General features: G+C 38.0%; 3 protein-coding genes and 1 long non-coding RNA gene across 8 annotated transcripts; 2 read left to right on the top strand and 2 right to left on the bottom strand.

The window, feature by feature from the left end:
• The first annotated feature begins 560 nt into the window (after nucleotides 1-560).
• On the top strand, nucleotides 561-4231 carry LOC143431833 (uncharacterized). The gene is made up of 2 exons (XR_013102741.1): nucleotides 561-1092; nucleotides 1495-4231. It is a non-coding gene; the product is annotated as an uncharacterized LOC143431833 (long non-coding RNA).
• LOC143431771 (RUN domain-containing protein 1) lies at nucleotides 3370-6974 on the bottom strand. The gene is made up of 9 exons (XM_076908728.1): nucleotides 6544-6974; nucleotides 6328-6421; nucleotides 6081-6248; nucleotides 5560-5740; nucleotides 5395-5489; nucleotides 4497-5255; nucleotides 4228-4325; nucleotides 4060-4154; nucleotides 3370-3969 (listed from the first exon to the last, which is right to left on the bottom strand). The coding sequence occupies exons 1-9, from the start codon at nucleotides 6696-6698 to the stop codon at nucleotides 3863-3865; spliced, it is 1752 nt and encodes a 583-aa protein (XP_076764843.1). The 5' UTR covers nucleotides 6699-6974; the 3' UTR covers nucleotides 3370-3862.
• A 275-nt stretch (nucleotides 6975-7249) lies between these two features.
• On the top strand, nucleotides 7250-13056 carry Lap1 (leucine rich repeat containing protein 7 lap1). 5 transcript variants are annotated; one of them, XM_076893462.1, is made up of 12 exons: nucleotides 7251-7571; nucleotides 7644-7921; nucleotides 8029-8195; nucleotides 8290-8425; nucleotides 8503-8792; nucleotides 8873-9584; nucleotides 9921-10111; nucleotides 10326-10433; nucleotides 10634-11090; nucleotides 11183-11988; nucleotides 12080-12151; nucleotides 12224-13056. In XM_076893462.1, the coding sequence occupies exons 3-12, from the start codon at nucleotides 8040-8042 to the stop codon at nucleotides 12398-12400; spliced, it is 3105 nt and encodes a 1034-aa protein (XP_076749577.1). In that variant the 5' UTR covers nucleotides 7251-7571; nucleotides 7644-7921; nucleotides 8029-8039; the 3' UTR covers nucleotides 12401-13056. The 5 variants fall into 5 exon arrangements, with proteins under 5 accessions (XP_076749583.1, XP_076749604.1, XP_076749598.1 ...); XM_076893468.1 differs by having other exon boundaries at nucleotides 7250-7921; nucleotides 11183-11985; XM_076893489.1 differs by having other exon boundaries at nucleotides 7250-7921; nucleotides 11183-11985; nucleotides 12209-12330.
• Nucleotides 13057-16300: 3244 nt separating this feature from the next.
• On the bottom strand, nucleotides 16301-20568 carry Dbct (Dihydrolipoamide branched chain transacylase E2). Its single transcript, XM_076898098.1, has 5 exons — nucleotides 20412-20568; nucleotides 18889-19013; nucleotides 18070-18604; nucleotides 16723-17118; nucleotides 16301-16627 (listed from the first exon to the last, which is right to left on the bottom strand). The coding sequence occupies exons 1-5, from the start codon at nucleotides 20448-20450 to the stop codon at nucleotides 16391-16393; spliced, it is 1332 nt and encodes a 443-aa protein (XP_076754213.1). The 5' UTR covers nucleotides 20451-20568; the 3' UTR covers nucleotides 16301-16390.
• Nucleotides 20569-24376: the final 3808 nt, after the last annotated feature.

Here is a 24376-nt window from a genome sequence, read left to right as displayed (position 1 = left end):
GTTTATATTGTGATTTCACACATTCCGTCAACGAATTTTACAACTATACTACTCGTTACTAACTGCCACTAAAGAACTACATATTTCAATAAGAGTCCAAACGAATCCAACAGTAAGAACGAAACGTAACGATACAAAGATTTCAGTGGTAGTATTAATAATAATAATAGAATGTTTATTGTATAAGTAATAAGAATCCAAAACTCAATGTGCAAAGCGAATAGTAGATTACTTTGTGTGTTGCTATTAATATTAACTATTATACATAGCTTGTTTATATTTGCAGAAAAATAGATGTATGCTGATGAGGGGATACAGTATTGCTGTTGCTCTTTTTAAACGATCTTATGATCTCGTCAAATTTCTTTGTACAAACGTAACAATGATATTTACAATATTTATTTAACGTCATATACCAAAAAGACAGTGAATTATTTTTAAGTAACAAAAATTTAATAATCATTAACGATAGTGAATTTTTTGTATCGTTTCTCGTTTCGATATTTATAGATGCATATAGATGAATAATAATGGATTTTTTAGCTATCAAATCGTTTTTACATTGAAAATACGTTGAAAGCACTTCTTTATCTTTTGCTTCATTTTTTTAAATACTCTTTTACATAAAAGAAGAATATGTAACTATGCTAGATGATCTGATTATAACTGTACACATACATATTTATACGTATAATTGTTTGTGTTTAGCAATATTTCTCTATTTCTTTGGAACAGAAATATCTTAGGAGGCATAACATTTTGTTATGGAAAACAGACGAACTTTCCTAAATATACAAAGATATATAAAGCAAAAAATAACAATGTTTTCTCGAAGCCTAAAATAGATAATACTGAATTTATATAACTGTGAATGTTCTGGCTATTAAAAAAAAAATGGGTTTATATTTAGCAACGTTATATATCGAACTGTCCTTAATTGTTAGATGTTAGATCGTTGCTGTACCAAAAAGCATAGCCTATTTAATGTACGAGAAAAATAATATCATTATAAAGCTATTATTACGAATGTTACAGTAAAAAGAAAAGAAATACAATTAAGTGAGTGTATACTGTGCAACTGTTATACATAAGGTTTGAAAGTAAATCATTATTGTGCTGTAAACGATATTTAAATGAATGTTTCACTTGTAACATAAAATTAATTAAATATATTAATTTAAAATATTAATATAAATTTGTTCTACAGATATATGCTATACGTCATCGAATACTTCATATTTTCACGGGAAGAACAAAATTCTGTTTGAAACTTGCCTATATAACAGTCGCGCTCTAATTTTACTCAAATTTTTTGTGATATAACTTTAGAATTACTTACTGCCACAGTTCGTCACTGCATTTGCATTCCACTCAACAGTATTTTCACAGAAATATCTGTACATATGATATCGGCAACTGTTCCTAGAAAGTTTAAAAGATGATTCTGGAATGCAGGGTGAAACAGAAATCAAAACTAACAATATTGTGTTTCAGAGGTTTCATCTTTGAGAGGAAGGCAGCTTTGAAATTAAATCATTACTAATACTAGAAGCCCATTAGAAGTGAGACACAGGATAACAATTTGTCAAAATTGTTTTCCTTGAAGCAGATGCCTCGCATACAATCTTGTTACTCTTGATTTTCAGATTATTTTGGGCTTGTAGAACAGTCCCTTAAACTTTCTATCAATCATTGCCAAACACCTAGTATGTTACAAAGAGCATATTCATTTGTAAATGTTGTATGCTACGCTTAAGTACATAGACGTGTATAACTAATAAATATCATTGTCTACTTTAATTTCTAAAGAGAACTAATTGATTCGGTATGATTTCTCGGTCGAGCATTAATGAAATATAATATATTATACGCAAGACGTGTGAATGCAATATTCAGAATGCTCTTCCACAAACAGAACTTTTTATACACGACTTTTATATTATGAAAAAAAGAAAAAAAAAGGAGAAAAAGAAATTTACCAAGTCTGTGCTCTTACATCTGTGTATTTGTATCCTGTATAAGTAGAATTGTACGTGATATGATAATTGCGATGATAACGCGCTAACGACGTGCATCGTCTAACGACCAAGAGACTTCTGGTATTATATATCTTCGTTGAGTTCACGCAGATGTGTTATTGACAATGGTAGACTCTATTCTGAATTTTATGTACAACAAACTAATCTAATCTGTAAGAACATCGAGATTCCTCGATACTCTATTTTAAACCTTTAAATGAAACTCACGAATGAGGGAGGAAAAAAAAGAGTAAAGATAATCGAAACGTTACGCGTCTTATTTTACTGTAGAGAATCGATGTTTAACTAGAGAACTAAATAAGAAGATTACGTACCTTATTACTATGAATATCGAGGAATTATCAATGAAATACTACGATCATGTTGAAAAGGAACTGCTATGAAACTTTTACTGATGTACAACTTTTACAAGGAATAAACAACCAATTTCATATATTCCTTTTCTTTATTCGCGTAAAGGGAATGAAACAATGGGCAAATGAATTAGCAAGACCAAAGTACATTGCTTCATAAATATATTTTTGCATATTTTTTTCAATAAACTAATGTCAAATCATCATTATGTATATAAAAAGCAGATATTTATATCATATAATACAGTTGACGTTCTTAAAGCTACCTTACACGTGAAATATCTTATACAGGCGATTACATTAGTATTATCTGTAAATACGCCTAATACCTGCTAACTATTTTAAAACAATATGCAAGTCTACTAATATGCATGTCTCAGAGTCTATGCGTTTCTCTTATGGAATAAATGCTCACAAAATTAGGAACAATGAGAGTTGCCGTTGTATAGTACAACGTGATGTTTGTTGTAAATTTGTCACAGAGTAACTGAACATTATACACTATACAAATGAACTATAAAATTTCTATAAAAACGCAACAAGGAGGGGATAAAATATCCGCAATGTATTGTAACATTAAAGTTTACATACGCATACATCGATACACCGATTATTAGATTTAATTTACTGCTTCAATGATATGTTACCATGAAATTATACATCTACCAACCGCAACGTGTACACAAGTGATGTTAAAATTAAATACTACAGGAATGCACTTATTTCAATTACTGGGCTACTAAACACAACTTTGGTTTGTTCTTTGGTATTCGATAAATATTTAATTCCTAATGCGAAGTGACTTCTTCATCCTCGTGATGAGAAAAGTGCAGTATTAAAATCTTAGTTTTAATCACAGTGAGAGAGAACCACATTTTTCAACTTCACGAATATATTTTCAATTTACCACGTTACTTTCTCGAATGGTGCAAATGAAACATTTCTAGTGTCTCAAACTTGTCGATTCTTTTCGTTGAAAATTTGCAATGTTCGAAAATAGTATTTTAAAATAATTAGATAACATTTTTCAGTCCATATTAAGTCAGGTAGCGTTCTATTATTATCTTCGCTGTACTTTACACATTATAAGACCGTCGTTAAATGCATTTATGTATAACAATCACCTTCTACTGCTTGATAATGTTTTATATTCATCAAAAGATAAAATAATCTAAAAAAACGCAAGTTATGACAATCCAGTTTCGAAATACCGACATTCGAAATCATCATATATAGCTACATTATTGCATTGTAATAATTTTTTCATAACGAACATCCAGAAAATGAGATATATGTTCATTGCGAAAAAAAATTATAAAAAGTAGTGTACGCTACTACAATGTCAAAATATAGTTACAACATACTGTTTGTTATGTACGTGCAGTTGCAATATTTGATATCTCATGTCTTGCTCGCTAAATATGACTACCTATGTATTCTCACAAGTATGATCATCGACGTACTCCATAATCAAAATGCGTCTTTTATGTTCTGAAACTGTCTCACTGCCAGATCGACCGGTAGATCAAACTTGTAGCATGTAAGCCGGTCGAGAGTATGGAATGCATCTTGGAAACCTGTTTATAACAACAATACATCGATACAGTAACCGATAAGTGGATGACCTGCTAAGAATAGTATAGTTTGCATATTAATATTTTAATTACCTGTTTTTACAACGTAACTCCACGATGTATAATGATTTTCAAGAAGGTACTGACATTGTAAGATAAGTTTCAACCATACGACAAGTTTGTTAGCGCTACGATAAACAGATCAAGTGTAAATTTTCGTCATCGGATACGATGATCTAAAAATAAATAACGTCTACTTACTTTAGAGATGCGCATATAAATGCTTTGAAATGAGAATCGTAACTCCTTTTATACGGATTGTGCGAAGCAATAATGTTTCCAATTGTCGTTAATAAGCTCTGAAAATTGTAGTATTTTTTAAGAAACAAATTTGATTACCAACGTAGGTAAACGTAATAATGCTTTTTAAATTTTTTACAGAAAGTAAATAGCAGTCAAATTGTCGAGCTGCGATTCAAGGAAGTTCTCCCATCCCCCCGGAATTCCTAGGATGAAGTCAGATTAAATACCTGTTTGGAAGAAACAGCTCTGCCACCCGCTAGGTCGAGATTGAAACTTTGCGACAATTTCTGCGCTGGACTAGAATTGTAACGATGGCCGTTTTTAATTTCATAATACTTTAGTATTAGCTCCCATGCGTGCATCAAATTGGAAGCAGAAGGGTTTCTTTGGGGGAAACATCCCACGAAAGGTACCACACTATTGGAACGCGCATCAGACATTAAACCGTGTTGTATTAAATCACGTATGGAGGTTGCTAGATGCTTCCTTACAGCAGACGTTATTCTGGCATTGCAATGGGACATAGAGTCTGAATCCGAGGCGTAATCGTTATCGTTTGAGAGATCGTCGTCATCCGGGTGACGCTCAATTTCGGCGATCGTCTCTATAACGTGTTCGACCGCGATGTCCAATCTCGTTCTCAAGTCACGCCAATTATATATGGAATTCTTCTTAAAGTTTCTTCGAACGCGTTCACTACCGCACCCCAATTGGGACACCAGGAACACATGTAACAGAGCCACGACTTTTTTCACAGTGTTCAATGTTTTCGTGTTACTTTCCTCTTCTGTACTTCTATTGAATGATTTTCTAGTATATGAAGCAGAACCGGCTGAGCCACTGGTATGCACCGGACATGCACAGGTGCACGCTAAAGTTTCCGCACTAACTTCTCCTTGGAGATAATTTATAAAACGTTCTAAATCCGCGATCTGCGTCTTCAATTGCGATACTAGTTGCTCTTTCATTTTCAGAGGACTAACAATCTGGAAATAATTTTTTTAATTTACTTTTTTTAGTTCATTTATCACATTTGAGTATACTGGTTTCATTGGTGAAATCCTACAATGAAACCATTGTGCTGCAAAGAGTTAATAATCCATTCTATTGGTAAAAGCAATTTACCTGACTTATAGCATAATCTACTTGCCATCTTAAGTCATCAACTGGTAATTTACAAAGATCATCGACGTTAAAATTTAGCTTTTCTCTTAGATGATCTGAAAGAAATAATAAGGTCTCCAACCTAGGTCTTTTGGACAAGGAAGTACTTAGTCTTACTGAACTTACTGATTACAATACTCTGCCTCTCTAATATCATGCTTTGTGGTAAGTCCGCATCACCAGTTTCATAGGCATATTTCTCTAGATCTTCTAATTGAGACTTTAGCTGGCATATCAGTTCTTTTTGTTTCGATCGTTGCAATGCCATTTTAGATTCAACATCAACATCATTTATTATTCCAGATATCTGTTAAATTATCAATGAAAAGTAATTTCTCTTCATTTGTTACTACCGTGCTTCATACGTGTAAATGCTCAGGGAATGAAATAAGGATTAAAATCAGTAAATATGTACACCATTTTAATAACGTATGTAATAACATTTATTTTTTTAGTACAGCATAAATATTAATTAGAATAATTAAAAACAATATACAGCAGGATTTTTCAGCGCATTGATAATTTACAAGCGAAGCAAATACAAGCGTAAGCTAAACATATAAATGACAAAGGTGGCAAGGTATAAAACAGAAATGAAAAGTAACAAACTAAAACACACAGGCACAACAAATTCTCATGCAGCTTACACTTTGCTTGCAGGACATCGGCGAAGTTGGTGTTATCGATCTGCTGTCCAGTGATAAATTATTCGGTACGTCTGGTATTCCTCTAAAAGCGAACTCTTCTAATTCTTTGAGCAATGTTTCCTTCTCGTTTGCAGGTGCATCCACAATTTGTCTTAAACGAAACTGAACCTGAAATACCAATATTGCATACATCAGAAACGATAATTCTTAACAATTGTCAGTACATACATTCTTAGTAATCTAATACCTGAGCAAAATGCGTGGTCAGTGCGATGAGAGATGAATTAAGCATCTCTTGTTCCTCCTCGAGCACCTGCAGCCTCTCCATGTCGCATGACAAACTGGTACAATATACAACCATTATCAACATAATTCTTAACACGACCAAAGTATATGTACGTGTCCTACCACGTAACAAGTAAACAAATGTTCTTATCGCGTCCTCAGAATGGTAAATACTCACTTATCCATATTGTCGACGTATTTATATTCATCCGCGAAATCATTGTCGCCGTCGTTCGCACCGACTGGCGCCCATCTCTCACCTGACGGTCTGTCACTTTCATCCGAATTCTCGATATCCTCATTCTCACAGCCCTTGTACTCGCCAGTGTTCATTTTCCCCTTATTTACCAAGTAAATTTCGTCAAAAAATCCAGCGTTACATTCGTGGACTCGCTCGTTCTCGACTGCAGGCTGTATGTCAGAGATTTTATCGCTTCATTCGTTCATTGATACGAGTTTATTTCCTTTCGTAGCGCATCACAACATTCAGCCTCTTTCCACCTTCGTCACGTTTAATCTATTAATTAACTTCTGCGCACGTGTACGACACCGAAAACGTCACCGTTCGTTGTCGATTTTGCGCTTGGCAAGGTGTATTTCCACGTACGATTCGGACCTTTTATCTCGGTGTTTACCAAACCGCAAACGTCCGCCGAGATGCGGCTTAATTTAACGCCGTCATTTCTCATTGGATTACTTTCCTTTACGCATTCGCGTTGGCAAGGCTGAATCAGTGCTCTTGTTTGTACGAATGCATTTAAACATCGCCGATTCGGGACTCGCTTGGTTTTTTTTTTTTCTTCGCGCGATCAAAATCACGTTACGATTGATTCAGGCCCGTTATACACGGACTTAACGGCATTCAGTGGCGATCTGTTGCGTCGGGTTCTCGCCTCGCACCGTCGCACCACGTTTCTGTCAATACAATCTTTTTCGAATCTTCCCGTCCCCCCTATCGATCACATAAAAATCAACCGACTGTCATAAAGTGAAAACCATCGTCACGTTATGAACGGGCCATTAGTTTCGTCGAAGGTTCCTCGATAAATAGCAGGCTCCGTGTGGACGTAATTCTGCGTTGAATTCTCACGAATGTGTCAAACTGGTGCGGTTTCGAGGGAGCGTTCTTTATTCGCCCTGGCTAAGTCGCGATCTGTCATCGTTCCATCGAGTTCACGAGAGAACAGGATGTGCATCGGATAAACAGTGAGACATATTCATGAGAGAAATCGTTAAAGAGAAATATCGAATAACCTACATCTCTTGACATCTAACCAGTGTTGGTTCGGCGGCATCGTTTCGTGAATTTACCATCGTCCGTTTAAAAAAGAAACCACTGGACAAGGGACGTCGCGTGTCGTAGTATTCGCGATGATGCGGCAAGAAATAACTCTAACGAAGCCGGCCCGTAAAAAACCGAACATCAACGCGTCGATAGCTGAATGATTCTCAGAAACTTGTAGGGAACAATAGCTCTTAGCAAGCCCTTCGTATCGTTCACGGTTTTATCTGCTTGCCATAAATGATCTTGAAGAATCGTTCTTGAAGTATTACAGGTAATGACGAGGGCCTGTCAGTTTTCATCATTCCATCCAGAAAGGAATTAGATGTTGAGTATTTTTATCGGAGATTGCATTATTCGTAGGAGGTATTTTGTTCGCAGTTATACATGAAATGGGTAGTGCTTGGTGGCAGTGCACCGCATGTTTGAGAACACAAGAAGAAGATATTTGCGAGTTGCACTTGAATAATTATAATCTCTATGATGTACCACCTGATGTGTTCATTTACGAGAGGACATTGGAAAAGCTCTACCTTGATGCCAATAGAGTAAATAGTTGTTTCTCTTTGTTTTTAATTAGCAATTGACTTTTCGTACTTGTCAGAGACGTCTGAGGAATATTGTTCTTACATTTTGTTACAGATAAAGGATCTTCCAAGGCCACTGTTTCAGTGCCATGAGTTGCGAGTACTTTCCCTCAGTGACAATGATGTCAATACCTTACCACCCGCCATAGCATCGTTAATTAACTTGGAATATTTAGACCTCAGTAAAAATAGTGCGTATAGGAGTGTACCTTTATAAGAATATTGATTGTAAACATTATGTCTACAATTATCGTGTTTGCCTTTCCAGGTATTAAAGAACTACCGGACAGTATAAAAGAATGTAAAAATCTTCGATCTATAGATATCAGTGTTAATCCATTTGAACGTTTCCCAGATGCTATTACGCATATTGTTGGACTAAGAGAATTGTATATAAACGATGCATACATAGAGTATCTACCAGCAAATTTTGGAAGACTTTCAGCTTTGAGAACATTAGAACTTAGGGAGAATAACTTGATGACATTGCCAAAGAGTATGAGCCGTTTAGTAAATTTGCAAAGACTCGATATTGGTAATAATGATTTTACTGAATTGGTAAGTTTAGTTCGTTAGTTAGTATCCAATTTGAATCTGGGATCCGGACACGTATATTAACGTCGATTCCATTGTTTCAGCCTGAAGTTGTTGGGGATCTTATCAATCTTACTGAGTTGTGGATAGATGGTAATGACATAAGACGCATACCAATCAACATTAATCAGCTTTACCGTTTAAATCATTTCGATTGTACAATGAACGCGATTCATATTATCCCATCGGAAGTGGATGGATGGAGAGATATTTCGATTATGCATCTTTCATCGAACGAGATTTATCAGTTACCAGACTCTCTTTGCTATCTACGTACAATCGTGACTCTTAAAGTTGACGACAATCAATTGAACGCACTGCCAAACGACATTGGTCAGATGTCAAGCTTAGAGGAGCTTATAGTTACTAAGAACTTCCTTGAGTATTTACCACCGTCGATAGGGCTTTTGCGAAAGTTACATTGTTTGAATATAGACAATAACTATTTAAGATGCCTTCCACCAGAAATTGGAAGTTGCACCGCGTTATCTTTGCTATCGTTGAGATCGAATAATCTGACTCGAGTCCCGCCCGAACTGGGCCATCTGTCCTCCTTAAAAGTATTAAATCTCGTGGACAATTGCATTAAATTTTTGCCCGTCTCTATGCTAAACCTGAGCAACCTGAAAGCATTATGGCTGAGCGACAATCAAAGTCAACCATTAGTACCACTTCAACAGGAGTTCAATTGCGAGGAAGATATGATGGTGTTGAGTTGTTTCATGCTGCCACAGAAACCGCGGCAAAAACTTGAGCGTAAGTATCTCGTATCGTAAGTGTATCATATCTCTATCGTATACTTGATGGTAGCAATGGTATTTTCGTATCTAATAACATTGTAATACATTGCTGCTGCCAGTGGAAAATGAGGATGAAGATGAAGAATGAAATGGTAAAGTATAAGTTGTAAAATATAGTAAGATGTACCGGTGTGAATCGCTCAGAACTACGCGACTCAAGGCGATTTTGAATGATGCACACTGGTAGCACTTATTAGCAGTAAAAGTCTGTTGAAAAATGTTGTTCTGAAACGTTTCGGAATCTTTGATACGAACAAATATGCAATTAGAATTCTATGTTTGTTGCGTATAGAAGTAGCACCGGCTGTAGGATTAATTTCGAGTTCGATCGTTGGTACTGGAAAAAGAATATGTTTTGCTGCTGAGGTAGAATCTGAGATCCCTAGGCAACTTCATCGAGCACCGACTCCCTACCCTAAAGAGCTGCGCAACCTTGCTAGGCATGCCCGCAATTTACACCATCAATCAGCGCATGATCAGAGAGTAAGTATGATTTACACTCGCTTTTTGTTTCATTGTTTTAATCTTTTTTTCAACTAATCGGACTAAGCATTTTTTAAATTTGAAATGAAAGTAGCGCTAGAAAATGTTGATAATTGTAAATGCTATCAATATTTTCGTTGTATTTTTTTTCCTTTTTTTTTGTATAATCAACATCGAGAATACAAGAAGATTGCCAATTGATTGACACTTGCAGATGCATTTAGAACAGGAGACTATGATCAAAGAAGCTATTATTGCTACAACTACTCTGGACCTTACCTCAAAATCTGGGACCTGTTTTTCACAAAGTTTATTTAATAAGGTATTCATTAGAGAATTATGGAAAAAATCAATGTATTAGATTCCAGAGTAACGATTAATAATATTGACGACTTCAAAAATTTAAACATATCAATCAATTGAGAAATTAATTGACAGAGATGAAGCGAAATTTGATAGGGACAATACTTTCATTAGTAAGAAACTTATGTATCGAATAATAAGTTTCGGTTCCCTCCGTAGGGATCACATTCATCACTTTCACCAAGCGAGCATCATGTAACGAAGGAGTGTAAGAATAACAGCTCTACGGATGTTGGAACAGAGCAGTCTGTCTCGGAAGAATCCTCCGACGAAGCAAACAAGACGGTACTCGCGAAAGAAAAGAGCCCGGATATCCGAGAAGCAAAATATATTCGTAACCCCACATCTGAATATATTTCCAAGCCCCCAACAGTAGCGGATTACGTAAATTCTGCTTGGAAACCAGACGAATACTCGAAGACAAACACAGCAAAAATTGTAGAATCGGAGAAATTTATAGAGCCCTATAAAAGTGTACCAGTTCCGGTCGGTAATAAGAACAGCGATCAGTTGCATGTTCAACCGCCGAAAGGTGAAGTTCCACCGGTCCCGCCGCCGTATCATATCGCCGCTGCGTTCTCAAAGAAAGCTGCATTCTTTCAACAGTTAAATCCACGTATGTCGCTTGATTTATTACACGACACCTGGGCAATTTCCTCGCATGTTGGAAATTTCGTTTCTAAAATGTTGATTTTATTATTTGAACAGCCCAATTAGACTCGTCGACGATCTCTTCTCCACCGATCGATGTTAACATACCAAATTCAAAGACGTCACAAGAACCGGAAACACAAAATTACGACGAATGCGGACAATCGTTTAAGAGCGAGGAACGTTTATACAATGGTAAATTTGATACGACAAATGCTTCAAGTAGCGACGGGAAGATGGGTTCTACAAGTGCCGTCGATCAGGCGCATGTTTCATCAGAATTGAACGACCCAGAGCAGTCATACGAAGGGGATCGATCGTTAAAACCAAGTAGAATTCCCGTTTTAAAAGCAAAACACTTGGAAAGCGCAAACTCTGTTTCGAATAGCGACCTATCGAACAAATGTACAAGCTCTTCTGTCGAAGATTGTGAAGCTTTAAAAGTATTGAACGCGTCGTGTATACCAACTTCTCCGATAACTGGGAAAAGGTACCGAAGTCCGCTCTCCATGCAACCTAAATTATCCGATCGGTCAAAAAAAACGCTAAACGGATCTGTCTCGAATAACAATACTTCCTGTGATAATCTATCGATAAATGCAATTAACTCAAATTTGAACACGGATGGAATCCCTAGAATCGTAACTAATGAAATATCGCCGAATACAAACAGTACTATAAGCATAAAAAGTGAAACAAACTCTGGTCGAAACACACCAATTTTATCGAATAACAAGTCTCAAAACGAGGTGGCCTATTCTAACATTGATAAGTACAAACCTGCTGAACTGAACGAATCATTAGGCTCAGAAAGGAAACCAAGATTCAAATGGATGTTCGGACCGCACAAAAATGCAAATGTAGTATGTTTCTTGCTTGTAAAAACCGCACGTGACATTTTTTTAAGCTTGTTTCGTTACTCTATAATTATGAAAAAAAATCTAATTGTTTCAGTTGCCTGTTCAAGTGAGAAAAAATCCAGGTCTCGGTTTCAGCATAGCGGGCGGAGTGGCGGGTGCTGAAACTGTAAATATTCAAGATACGAAACGAATGTAGTAAGTTTATCTATATTTTAATCATCAGTCTTACTTATCTTAGGGAATTATAGTGACTAAAGTGAACCCAGACGGTCCAGCGCAAGGTACACTTCGACCAGGGGATAAGATCTTGGAAGTAGATGGTATAGACTTCACCAAATCTGATCACAATAATGCTGTGGCTGTCCTTCGAGCGACTGGTGCAGTTGTATCCATGATGATCAGTCGTCATCAATGACGTTGAGTTAAGAAGAGTTATATATATATATATTTTTTTTGCCTTAACTCGCGATCGCGCACACACAGTTTACGCACATCAGACTGAGTACACGTCATATAAGTTTCTTTTATACTGTACATATTTTTTTTAATTACAACTAACAAACAGACACATAGATACACGCTCACTAACGCAGGAGAACACGGAAGTTCGATTTTGTTTTGTTCTAAACGCTTGTTTTCAACGGTGGTAAATCGTACTATCTCCAATACTATCGAGCGACTGAATTGTACGACTGAAACAGCGTTACCAAAGGTGAGGGTGGGGGCACTTATTCAAAGAAAACATTTCTGGCTTCCAGTGGTCATGGCTCGTGAACCGAGCTTTTTTTTAAAGAAAAGGAGAAACGATAACAAACTTTGAGAATGAGTATGATGGCTTAGGTTGTATCATAGATTAGGAAAGCGTTCCCTTGCACAATTTACGATGAAGAGAGAAAAAGAAGAGTTTGAAATGTGATGTACAAGAAAACTATTTTTAAGAGTTACCTCTTCACGAGCCGATCCACAGCTCACTCACGTATTATTTACCCACGTAAGTAGGTAAGGTAGGGGTTATTTAGTAAACAAGTATAGAACGATAATTTTTCTTCCCGAATTTTTAATTCCGTAAAAAGAAAATGCATATGTATATTTGTGTTGTTTTATGGTGTATGGTTGTATTTGTGTCAACTCACTTGTTCTCTTCGCAGAGAGCTGACAATGTGCCAGAAACAAAATACTATTTATTAATCGTATACATTAAAAAAAATTATTATATAAAAATGGATATATATACAGGGTGTACCGAAAATCGTGGTACAACCCGAAAGATGATCATTTCTTGCGAGAATAAGTAAAACGATTTACTTTTGCGCAATTAATTATTTTTCGACTTATACCAGGATTTTCGGTTGTTTCTATATAATATATGTGTAATTGTGGTATTGTAATTATGTCAGAGGTGGAATTCTAACGAGATCTACGCACGCTAGTGAAATATTTTTGCAAGAGATGTTTCTTAATTTTTCTCAATATTTTGCCAACGGGTGCAGATGTTAGAATCCCACTTCTGACACAACTACAATGCTTCAGTGGCATATATATTACATACAAACATTATCTCTGTCGATCAGACGAGATTCTTGCAGAAGCTTTTCCCGTGGGATACCGTGTGACGCATTTTATGTCTGTAGAAATGTTTTTTTTTTTACAAATTTATCCTAATGTGTAGATTTTAAAAGCACAAAGATTTTCACGAATTATTTACTTGTGTTAAATACGGTTTTTATTTACAAAGGATAATGTCTTTTATTTTAGTTGAAAATACATCTGTGGGAATCTTGTCAAAGCAAAAAGATAAGGTATTCTTTTATGTGCCGTAATTATTATTTGTAACGTTTTTTAAGCGTTTTATCGCTATTGGTTTTGATTTTGTTTTTAACTAGAAATTATTCTTATCAAAGGTATAGGTATATTATTTTATGTTTTCCCTTGCCATTAATTCGTGATACGTTTATTTTATTAAATACCAATAATCCTCTTATCACAAAGTCAACTGTTAAGTGTTTGATAAAATGAGATCTTTATTGTTATGGTTGTGAATTATTATATTCGATTGAGTCTACGGTAAAGGAACAAGTATATGTACCTTGTAAAAACTGTTTCTTGACGACAGTTGCTGATAATGGCATGGCAAATGCCGAAATTGTAAGATAAAACACACTACTTTTCTATGTTAGCGAAGTTCTACTGGGGGAAAAAAAAGAGATGAAAGTTATTCATATAAATGGAGTAGAGCTGTGAGATAAATGTTTAGAAAGGTTGTATGATGATGTATAGCACAAGTGAACTGTTCATATCAGGATATGAGTTATAACCAGTACACTATTTGTATACCACAACTTTTACAACAAGATAACAATATCGCACTTCACTTTACCTCGCATATGGAACAATTACTATGCACATTCTCTTTATCTATATATTTTTTTTCTTTTTTTTAAATATTTTATGTTACAGTTTTAATTAGTTTCATTAGGTGTAAGAGCAATGATAGAAGATACATTTCATGCATTTTTGAAAACGCATTTGAATAACGATCGCATATATTACTCGTTTTACGTATACATTTTTTTCTTTTCTTAACGTCTTTCAAAACGGAGTCAAGAATCTTTAATACTCATTTGAGCACAAACTTGTGTGATAATTCCATTAAAAATTCAGTTGAAGAATGATGTTACAGTTACATGGTAGCTATGCAGTGGAAATAACATGCGCGTACGTTGAGCATTAGTTTAAATTTATATGAACTGTTCTATCGTATGACTATCCGAGCTTCGAATTTTTAAGCTTACATTATTTAAATCTTTGAGACGGAGCTTGGAACTTCCAGAATTGAGAATTATAACAGAAGAAGTGTTATATTTTCAGAGATACTTCCTTCGCGTGTATCAGTGAAGTTTATTCGGTGAATAAGAATGTTCGCACCTTCTATCGAGGGAATACATAGGGTTTTTATATACTTTAGAAGTAAACGGACAAAAAAAAGAAGAAGAGCAAATTATTTTTGATTTACGTATTTTGTGAAAGTAATTTTAGACGACTATATATACTCAATTATAAAGTATTTTTAGTAAACGTTATATTACATATATGTTTCGATTATTTTTTATGAGTACACGTGTAGTTCTATTACATATATGTATATGAAAGCAGCTTGATATTTAAACTTTTCGACTAACTACAATACCAGTAATAATCTGCATACCTAGTCATATTGGAAAGTAAGGATTACATGTAGTTCACGGTGGATTGTACTTTCACCTAACAATGTTTGCATTTCTATTAATATTTTTTATGTAGGTTTTTTGTCATTTTAGGTAGCAGTTTTACCTATAACAGATATAATAGGGGACGGCGATATATTTATTATATGCATTTATGTTTCAACAAATACTCTCATATGTGTTTGTTTATTCATAGCCAGTGTACAAATTAAATTTTGCATGCGCATTGATGTCTCCTAGCAGGATGGAATGTTTTGTTTGAAATACGTATTATGTTACGCTCGGATACTGATTTTCTATAAATTTAATATTTTCGTTTATCGATGAAAAACTTTTGGACCATAAGGAACGCATATACAATCTTTTCTACTACTCTAACTACTAAACAGACTGACTACTTTTTGAGCAAATATTTAAGTGGCGATTAAGGGAATGTATTGATTGTACGGTAAATGTGTGATTGAAAAAGCGATACATTAAACTGTGTATATATATATATAAAAATTGCGAACCTCTATAAACGAACAAGTGGTCGTACTCATTGTTCAGATCTTTATTTTGATTTCGATTCACGATATTTTCTTCTCTCTAAGGTTTATCAAATAATGGCTTCAACAACTTCAAGTGGAATAACATTTTAACGAAACAAAAATTATTAAGAAGGGAGAACAGTTAATCAGTACAACCACTTCTTTAACATATTTTTTGGAATACCTACACGGACGATTTATATAACAAAATGTATGATAGATTAAATGTACAAAAATGCTCACAGTTGGACTGGTCACCATATAATAACTACCATACAGTTGTAACACTTGGAATATGTTAGAAAAAGATATTTTACCTTTCATAAAAAGTCCTAGTTGGTTGTGCAGCAATAAATAAATTAATATTTACGTATAAAATGTTACCAAGCGTTTATTATGTTGTGTATATCGATACTTCTGTAATTTACATAACAATTGCGCAGTTGTTCGATTACTAAAATTATTGTACTGTATAATTGGTTGTTAAACGATTGTACTTGTGGAAATATTTCGATATAGGCGATAACGAAGAGTACGATTTCTACACGGCAGGCATCGACGCGGAAGATCAATCGACCCCAACAGTCGTAAAGCGCCAGCAGGAGTAGGAGTTACCTTCAGCGATCTTCGTACGTACCGTTTACTATAGTTCTACGCTTCCAGCAGCAAGTACGTTGGATTTTCTACGTAGTGCTTCCAGAGATTCGAATACTTCGCCATCGTAGCGCCATCCACTACTCGGTGATCTGCTGCCCAGCTAACGCACATTATATTCGCAGCTACCACGTTCCCGTCGTCGTCAAATCGTGGTAATTTCCTAGTTTTTCCAAACGTGCCCACAACTATTTGTGGCGGAACGATAATCGGCTTCGTATACGTGCCACCGATCTGTGGACGCAATTTGAATTTGAATAACAAGCACGACACGATCAATCGATTAAATATCGATCGAAAGCATTAATCGATATAGTTCTCGAGCTTACCGCGCCGATGTTCGATAGCGTGAATGTCGTGTTCGACAAATCGTACAGCGGTATCGAACACTTTCTTCCGAGTTCTTGCAGTCTGTTCAACTCCTTCGCGATCTCCAGGATGTTTAGATCCTGAACGTTTTTAATATTCGGTGTTATCAAACCATCCGGCGTGTCTATGGCGATTCCGATGTTGTGGCTCGCTTGAACGCGTAGCGTTTGATTCTCCTCGTCGAGCCAGGCGTTCAGGTTTGGAATCTTTTCTAACGCTTTAGATACGGCCTTTATGAAAAACGGCATCAAGCTCAACGAAATACCTTGCTGTTTCAGCGAATCTTTGACTTTGTTCCGATGTGCAACCAATTCTTTAATGTCACACTCGTCGCTGTACACGAAGTGAGGTATGCTCTGCAAATAAGTCGATCTCGTACATTTTCCAGCGGCAACCTCGTTTAATTGCATGTTTATTTACAAAACTGTCATAAGGAAAAATATGTGGAAGGGCTTGGGACGAGACGATTAAAATGGCCGTATTTTCCGAAACACTTTAACCGTGTTTCGTCTGTCAACGTTGACGGGAAATTCGGACCAAGTGCTGTTCTTCACTCTGATCGATCGCTATCAATCGTGCGGTGTCAACGTCACTTTTAGACGTCGCACTTCCATTATTTGGATCATCGCGATTGTGCGCTACGACTGTGTCGACATAGTACATTGAAATTTTGCCAGGCGACGCGATACTCGAGCTAATTACTGTTATTAAGTCACGAACTTTTCGTTTCTCGTCATTCCCCTTTCACGTCGCTTCTGTCACCGTTAAAACCATTATCGCGTCGCTTAATCGGTAAAGCAGTCCACTGGTCGCGTCATTACTCGGATATTGTTTTATACCGGTTTATCGGTCGTTCATTTGACACGGCTTAATCACGCGACAGGCGAAATTTCGCTAATCTTATAATTTACGCGTGGCCTGCGTTTAAAACCTGCGTCACGGCTTATTATAAATGTCGCGATCGCGATGTGCCAGTTTACGACATTATCTGAACAGCTTTCCATTTTCGCGGCAAATTCTTTTTCGATAACGCTATATTATGGCCAAATATATCACAATTACAGCGTACACTTTTATTTTTCAGGTCGCCGCTGAGTATGCAGAAGGCGGAATGAAGAAATAGGATCGAAGTTAAGGTAAGCTCGGGTAAAACGATCCGGAAATATATATTCAATGGCAGAGAAATAAGTGAAAGACGAACCAACGAAATATAACGTCGGTCGGCGCAGGAAGAATCACAAAATATGTTACTTGGAAACTTTGGTTCACGCGGTGGTCACCGTAAGTAGCGAAAAAATAGAACTCACCAGACTCTGCGTCATCGTTTTCCACATATGCTTGGTATAGCCTTTCATCAGCACCACTGTCTCCACTGTTGGTTTTTCCTCGACCCTTTTTCCTGCGAGACCAGCAGAAATTTTTTCCAAGTGAGCCAATATATCCTCCTTAAGTACCCGGCCACCTTTGCCCGTGGGAACGACGCTCTTCAAGTTAATATTGTTCTCCATTGCTATCCTCCTGACAGCAGGCGTAGCCAATGCTTTCTCTATCGCGTATTGCTCCGTGGGCTTTTTCTCATCGCCTTCGATAATCTGATTGCTTTCAGTCTCTGTCAGCTGTTGGTGATCGTCAGGGATTGTCATCTCGACCCGTGCGTTCCCATTATCGTCATCTAGTTCGATGTCCAGCAACGAATCCCCTATCAGAGCTACGTCGTCCACCTTGTAGTGCAAGGCTTTAATTAATCCGTCGTAACGGCTGGTAATCGTCACAGACGCTTTGTCGCTTTGGACCTCGCAAATGTTATCGAATTGAGACACTCGGTCGCCTGGTTTCACGAACCTGTGCATTCGAATACACATAGACACGGTTCAGTTGCTTTACGGTACATTTAGACCAAAACATAATGCCGTCCTTTGCCGGATACTGTACATGCACGCGCATTAGGTTACGTACTTTCCATCCGAAAGCAATTTCTTTTCTCCTGAACGATGTATTCTCGGGGAAGATAGACTGTTGAATCGGTCGTGATGGTAGTTGGGGAAGGTATGGTATATATAAATGATCGGTAATTGTGAAGGCTTCGGAAGTACGACGGTTAACGGAAAATTCATTGTTTTGCTCACCATTCTTTTATCGTGACGTCTCGAATTCCTTCTCCAATATCCGATAGCTTGAAGGGGACGACGGTTCCGTATCGAAAGCAGCTTACGGAGAAGAATCGATATTTTTGATCGCGTACATTCCTACCCTAAATAAACATGGATTTTTCTTTGTGTATTCGTCAGCAATAACTTGGAAATCCTTGCTTTCGTCTGAACGAGAGGGATTCCGTGTATATTTTATTTCAAATTACGTTCGAAGCGTCGAGACGCGGAAACGCGTGTATCAAGTACTTTAAACCAGACCACCGAGTCGTAAAAATTTGTCCGCGATATTTAAAATTTACCGCTCTAAGATGGAAACCCGTAGATTATCGATCAGGCATCGAGCCATAGATTCGATTCCGCGATCGATTCGAGTGATATATCAGGCAGCCATCTTTAGTTCGAATTTTGACTTGTACGAATGAATCGATAGCGTTACAATTAGTGGAACGTATCGCGTTATTAATCTATTAGAATTTATTTGAACAGTGAACTAATAGTGAAGCGTGAAGTTGTTACGGTTTTCTTTGAATAATTCCAGTCGATGCCTCAATTAAGTCATCCGTTTGTCGGTAATTTGTTCCGGAATATCACGACGGACGTTAATCTTAATGGAGTCGAAAAAGCAACCACCACCGCCGGTGAGTGATCAACCAGTTACACAACACATCATATCTTGCGATATTCGCGCCAAACAGGAAACACACTATGACATTAAGTATTTCAACATTGAATTCTATATCTGTCAGAAGTATCCGAGCGACGAGTATGCAGTAATCGAAATGATTCGGCTCGAAAATGTTGATGTTCTTTATCGGTAACTCGAACGAAGAAACTTTCACGCTTGTTTGTGGCTTCGACGTTGCTAATGCTACACGATAATTAATACGTTATCGAGTATACGTCATATTCCAATTCCGTATCGCGTTCCAGCGCAAAACGTAGATGCTTTTAGTAACTTTGATCGACCGAGCGGGTGGCGTGTTAATTTCATTTATTGTGCCACGGCTACGTGTTTATTGCTTTAACAGTTGCCCGTCGTATAATTTGCCTGGATACCGCAAAATGGAGTGTATCGTAAGAGGCGGAGTTCCCCGGCGGAACATGTATTGGCTCTCTAAAGGTTAAACAAGCCTGATATAAACGACATATAACAAGGCTGCTAGCCAATCCTGCGTCATGCCGATTAAACACATCGAACGACACGGTATACACAGGATATTTGCACTTTCCTGCGCCCCTCCGCATATACGCTCTCAGCTGTTTAGCTCGGTAGCTCGATATTAAACACGATAAATCGGCCACGTTTCTCACAGTAGCATATAGTACACATATATGTGTGTACATAAGTATAGTACATTATACATGCACAGACGATTGTTAGAACGTAAACACACAACCGATAATCACCGAGGGTAGCCGAGATTGCACGATACCGTCCTCGCACGATCTCAATGGGCCGATTTCTCCCGAAATCTATTGTCGTAGATCTGTGTTCTTACCAGAAGCGTCAGAGCTGCGAGTCTCCAGGTTAGGGCCATTGTCAGGAGCTGTTATCGACTCGAGTACAGTCGAGACTCTTCCCGAGGAGCGTCGTGGTTGCCAAAAAACACGGGAGGATCGTCGATAATGGTGCGGGGCAACGCGTGGGTCTTTGAAACACACTTGCTGCTATCGTGTAGTGCTCAGTGTTATCATCGAAGCGTGTGTTTACTGGTATGCCGCAAGAACGTACGAAGATTACGCGCAATGGAAGTTACGACAGTTTTCACGCGGTTCCGTATTCCATCCCGGGGAGGATTGTGATCATCCGTTGTCGGGGAAGATTTATTCCGAGCTTTGACACAAATTTAATGGTATTTAAATTTAATGCACATCGGATTTCCATACTAATAGGGGGAGTGGCGACGAGAGACGGGTGGCGGCGATAAATAACGATTACTTTTAAATATAACTGGTACAGCAACGATGCGCGTCTTCCCGCGATCCCGTCTCCTCGGGGCGTTCATATGAAATTGAATATCGGGATATTGTGCCACATTCTATTTCAATTGCCCCGGAGAATATTTTCGGTGTTTTCACCTCGCGGCTGAAAAAAGAAGTCGGACACCAAGCGGGATACGGGTCATGAATATTCGTACGCGGGTCACCCGTTATTAAAATGCATCCGAATGTAAAGCAATCCACGTATAATGATAGTTCGTGTATATTATATAACGATATAGACCGCTGTAGTTTATTACGTGTCATATTCGAAAAGAGTAACCGAACTCGTTTCACCATCGTGTGTTATTTTCTCGCCACAATTATGCATTGCATAGCATAAAAGCACCAGCATACATTCTGCCAACGTCTTAAAAATCTTAGATACCTAAGTATGGCCGATGGTATCAGAAATGAAAAGTTAAAGTTGACGATAAAATACGACAAATACGATTAGAGTTCACTGTTAAATTGCGATCCAATTAGGAGCGCCAGACTTTCCCGCTGAGGAACTTTTGACAACTCTGAGAGTGCACCTCGTCTTGGAAAACGTAGAAAACTAAAGGATCGTAATCAAAATTCGTATGAAAAAATGTTCGACAAGGCTCGAGTGGAAATGTCTGGATCCGAGTTCTGGTTTTATTCGCCGCTGTACATTCTCCGAATCCTAGGGATTTATTAGGTCCTCCGAGCATTACTTCGATGCGGATTGAGTTCGATAAGTGAGTTCATTAATTTTAATACGGATATAGAAATTGACGCTCGCTCGTATATTTAATTAGCACTCGTTCCCATTCAAGGGAGTATATACTTTTTGTGCGAGCATAAATTCTCAATGAGAATTTAATTAATATTTTAGGAGGACGGTCGGGAAGGAGGGCGGGGACGCCAGGTTTTGGGGTACAGTCAATAATAAAACGCGAGGCCTTCCTTTTGACGGGGAAAATCTATTTCAACGCTCGGTGTTATAATAAAAGATACAAAGTTATCTTTTTGTACGATGCTTCGCGGTTAACATAGTCCCGTACAAGTAAACTCCTCCGTCGTACTAACGATCTCTTACACTCTCATTTTCAGCACCAGACAGAATTTTTTTATTATTTTTTTTCACTCGTAACAACCACCCTCGAACCGTTCGCGTCTATAGTTCATCGAAGATTACAATTTCAGACGTAGAATAGTAACAATTTATTCCCTCCACCCGTGGATCGGTACGTCGTCCCTCGCGTATGATCAAGCGAATCTTGGAATTGCAATCTTCGAGGTTGCAACGATCTTTCGATCGTCGCAATCCCTCGTTTCCGTATGTTCGACTATTTAAAACTATATGTCACTAGTCATCGGTTAGACAACGAAATCAAGGTGTCGTTAGTCGAACAGGCCGAGTGTTAGTTCTGATACAAGTCGAGCCAGGTTGAAGTTCGCTTTGAAGCGATTTATTTATTGTCTACCCGTTCGTGGAAGAAGTGTATATCGAATTTGCGCGTCGGCCTAGTTTCCAAATTTTTGTTCGCCCTTCTTTTTTCCCCGTCAACACCACTTCCCTTCCCTCTTCTCTCTCCCTTTTTTTCTTTTGCTCCAGTTGTCGCTGCGTAGTGTCGCGTCACGAATTACCGAATTGCACTTCTTAGACCGATCCTTTCTTATTGACTGGCGTTAATTCCGCGATCGCGATCCGAACGATTGCCTCACGATCGTCGGACACAACAGAAATAAACATTTGATACATTCAACTCGTTAGAAATATTAATCGCCCGATGGGAAATAATAACGATCTTATCGAGGATGATCCGATGGTAAATCGAAAATCGATCCGTTAAAAAAGTTGGAAAACGGGATGGGAAACGAACGATACACAACGGGTCTCCCGTCGATCTTTCTTGATTAATCACCAAACGAGCACGGTCTCGATGGAGACACGAATAAAATGAACAACTCGTGTGATCTCGAGGAAAGGACGTAGGAGATTTCGCGCGGCGATAGAATCCGTGCCGGAAACGTACCTGCGCGCGTACGTACGCATCCGTACTTTAACTAACGGTATGTATATGTGGTATACATGTATATGTATATATACATTTTCGCGGAATGTAAATATTTCCTTCGTTTTACTCGGTAAACGATCTACGTGGGAGTAGTGGACAATGAACGTCGATCATTCGACAAGCTAATTACATATGCGTGAGCGAATCAGTTCCGACAGAATAATTCCTGGCACGAGATAACGACGCAGCATCGCGCGTAATTCCATAGATTTAGCGCCGCGCTCCCGGCTATATAAATAAAGGCGAGAAAACTCCGATAGGTCGCCGTCATTATTAATCGTAATTGAATTTAACTGTCGTCGCGCGCGTCCGTACGTTCTGTTTTAATCGCGTCAATTAGCCGACTGGTTAAACCAATAAACGATACAAACATTGTAAAATTCATTTGCCACGCGCGACCGTGGATCCCGGGAATATTTCCATCAATTTTTGCCCCGTCGACGATTAGCGTTTCCGGTTCGTTAGATGCTCGCGTAACAGGGACACTCCACCCCCTGTTGAGAATTGCACCGCGATACCCGTGACACTTGTGACAGGGCATTGCGTGTCGAATTTCGAATCTCGCACAGTTGGAGGTTCATGTCGCGATACGTGAGACGCGAATCTGTCAGAGACGAGTTTAAATCTCGATGTTGCTGGGCTGTAGCGGCGTAGACGTTAAGAATTTTGATGAAATTACAGGGTACACTTTCGTTGAACACTGCGGTCGTTTCAGTGGAATTGGGAACAAAGTGGACATTGTGAATTACTGGTTGTTGGGATACCTTCATCGAGTGATAATTTACACTGCACCGCTTTGCTTTGGGTTTTATTGGAACAACCGTGTCGGTCAACCGAAGTGAATTGTGTAATCTCGCCTTTATATCGGCATCGAAGCGGTCGAGCACGGTGCAGCGAGGTGATCTGTTGCGATGCGATGTTTTCGCATTTCATATATCGCGGCACAAATTTAATCTTCGTTTGTTGCAACAGTGGCACGTGTAAAAAAGTGGTGGTCATTCGGAATAGAAGTTTGATGATTTTGAATGATTATAGTTTTGCGGGAACTGAAAATATGTATTCGAATGGGACGCGAGCGATTTATTTAGAGTCGTTCGTTTCCTATAAATAACACAAGAACGACAGGTTTAGAGTTATGTCACTATTGCAGCAAATGAGCGACGTGTACGTAAACGCGGACAGTGATTCTGCTTCTGCTGGCCTTTAACAGAAACGCGTGACGCGGCCATCTTGTTGGAACTGACTCAATCTGCTTGTGCATCCATCCGTTGGAACTGACTCAACCGACTAGACTGTCTTTCAACTGGTAGTAGCTTAATCTACTGGCATCACTTGCATTCGACTGCCCTCGCCACGCGTTTGCATTAAACAAGGCCAGTTGGGCATCACAATCGTTGCTCGTGTTTGTACGGGGCCTATTGAATCACTGTGGAGGCAAT

This window comes from Xylocopa sonorina, chromosome 1 (genome assembly GCF_050948175.1).
Source record: "Xylocopa sonorina isolate GNS202 chromosome 1, iyXylSono1_principal, whole genome shotgun sequence".
In the NCBI taxonomy this organism is placed as follows: domain Eukaryota; kingdom Metazoa; phylum Arthropoda; class Insecta; order Hymenoptera; family Apidae; genus Xylocopa; species Xylocopa sonorina.
This window is presented reverse-complemented; position numbering and strand designations above follow the sequence as displayed.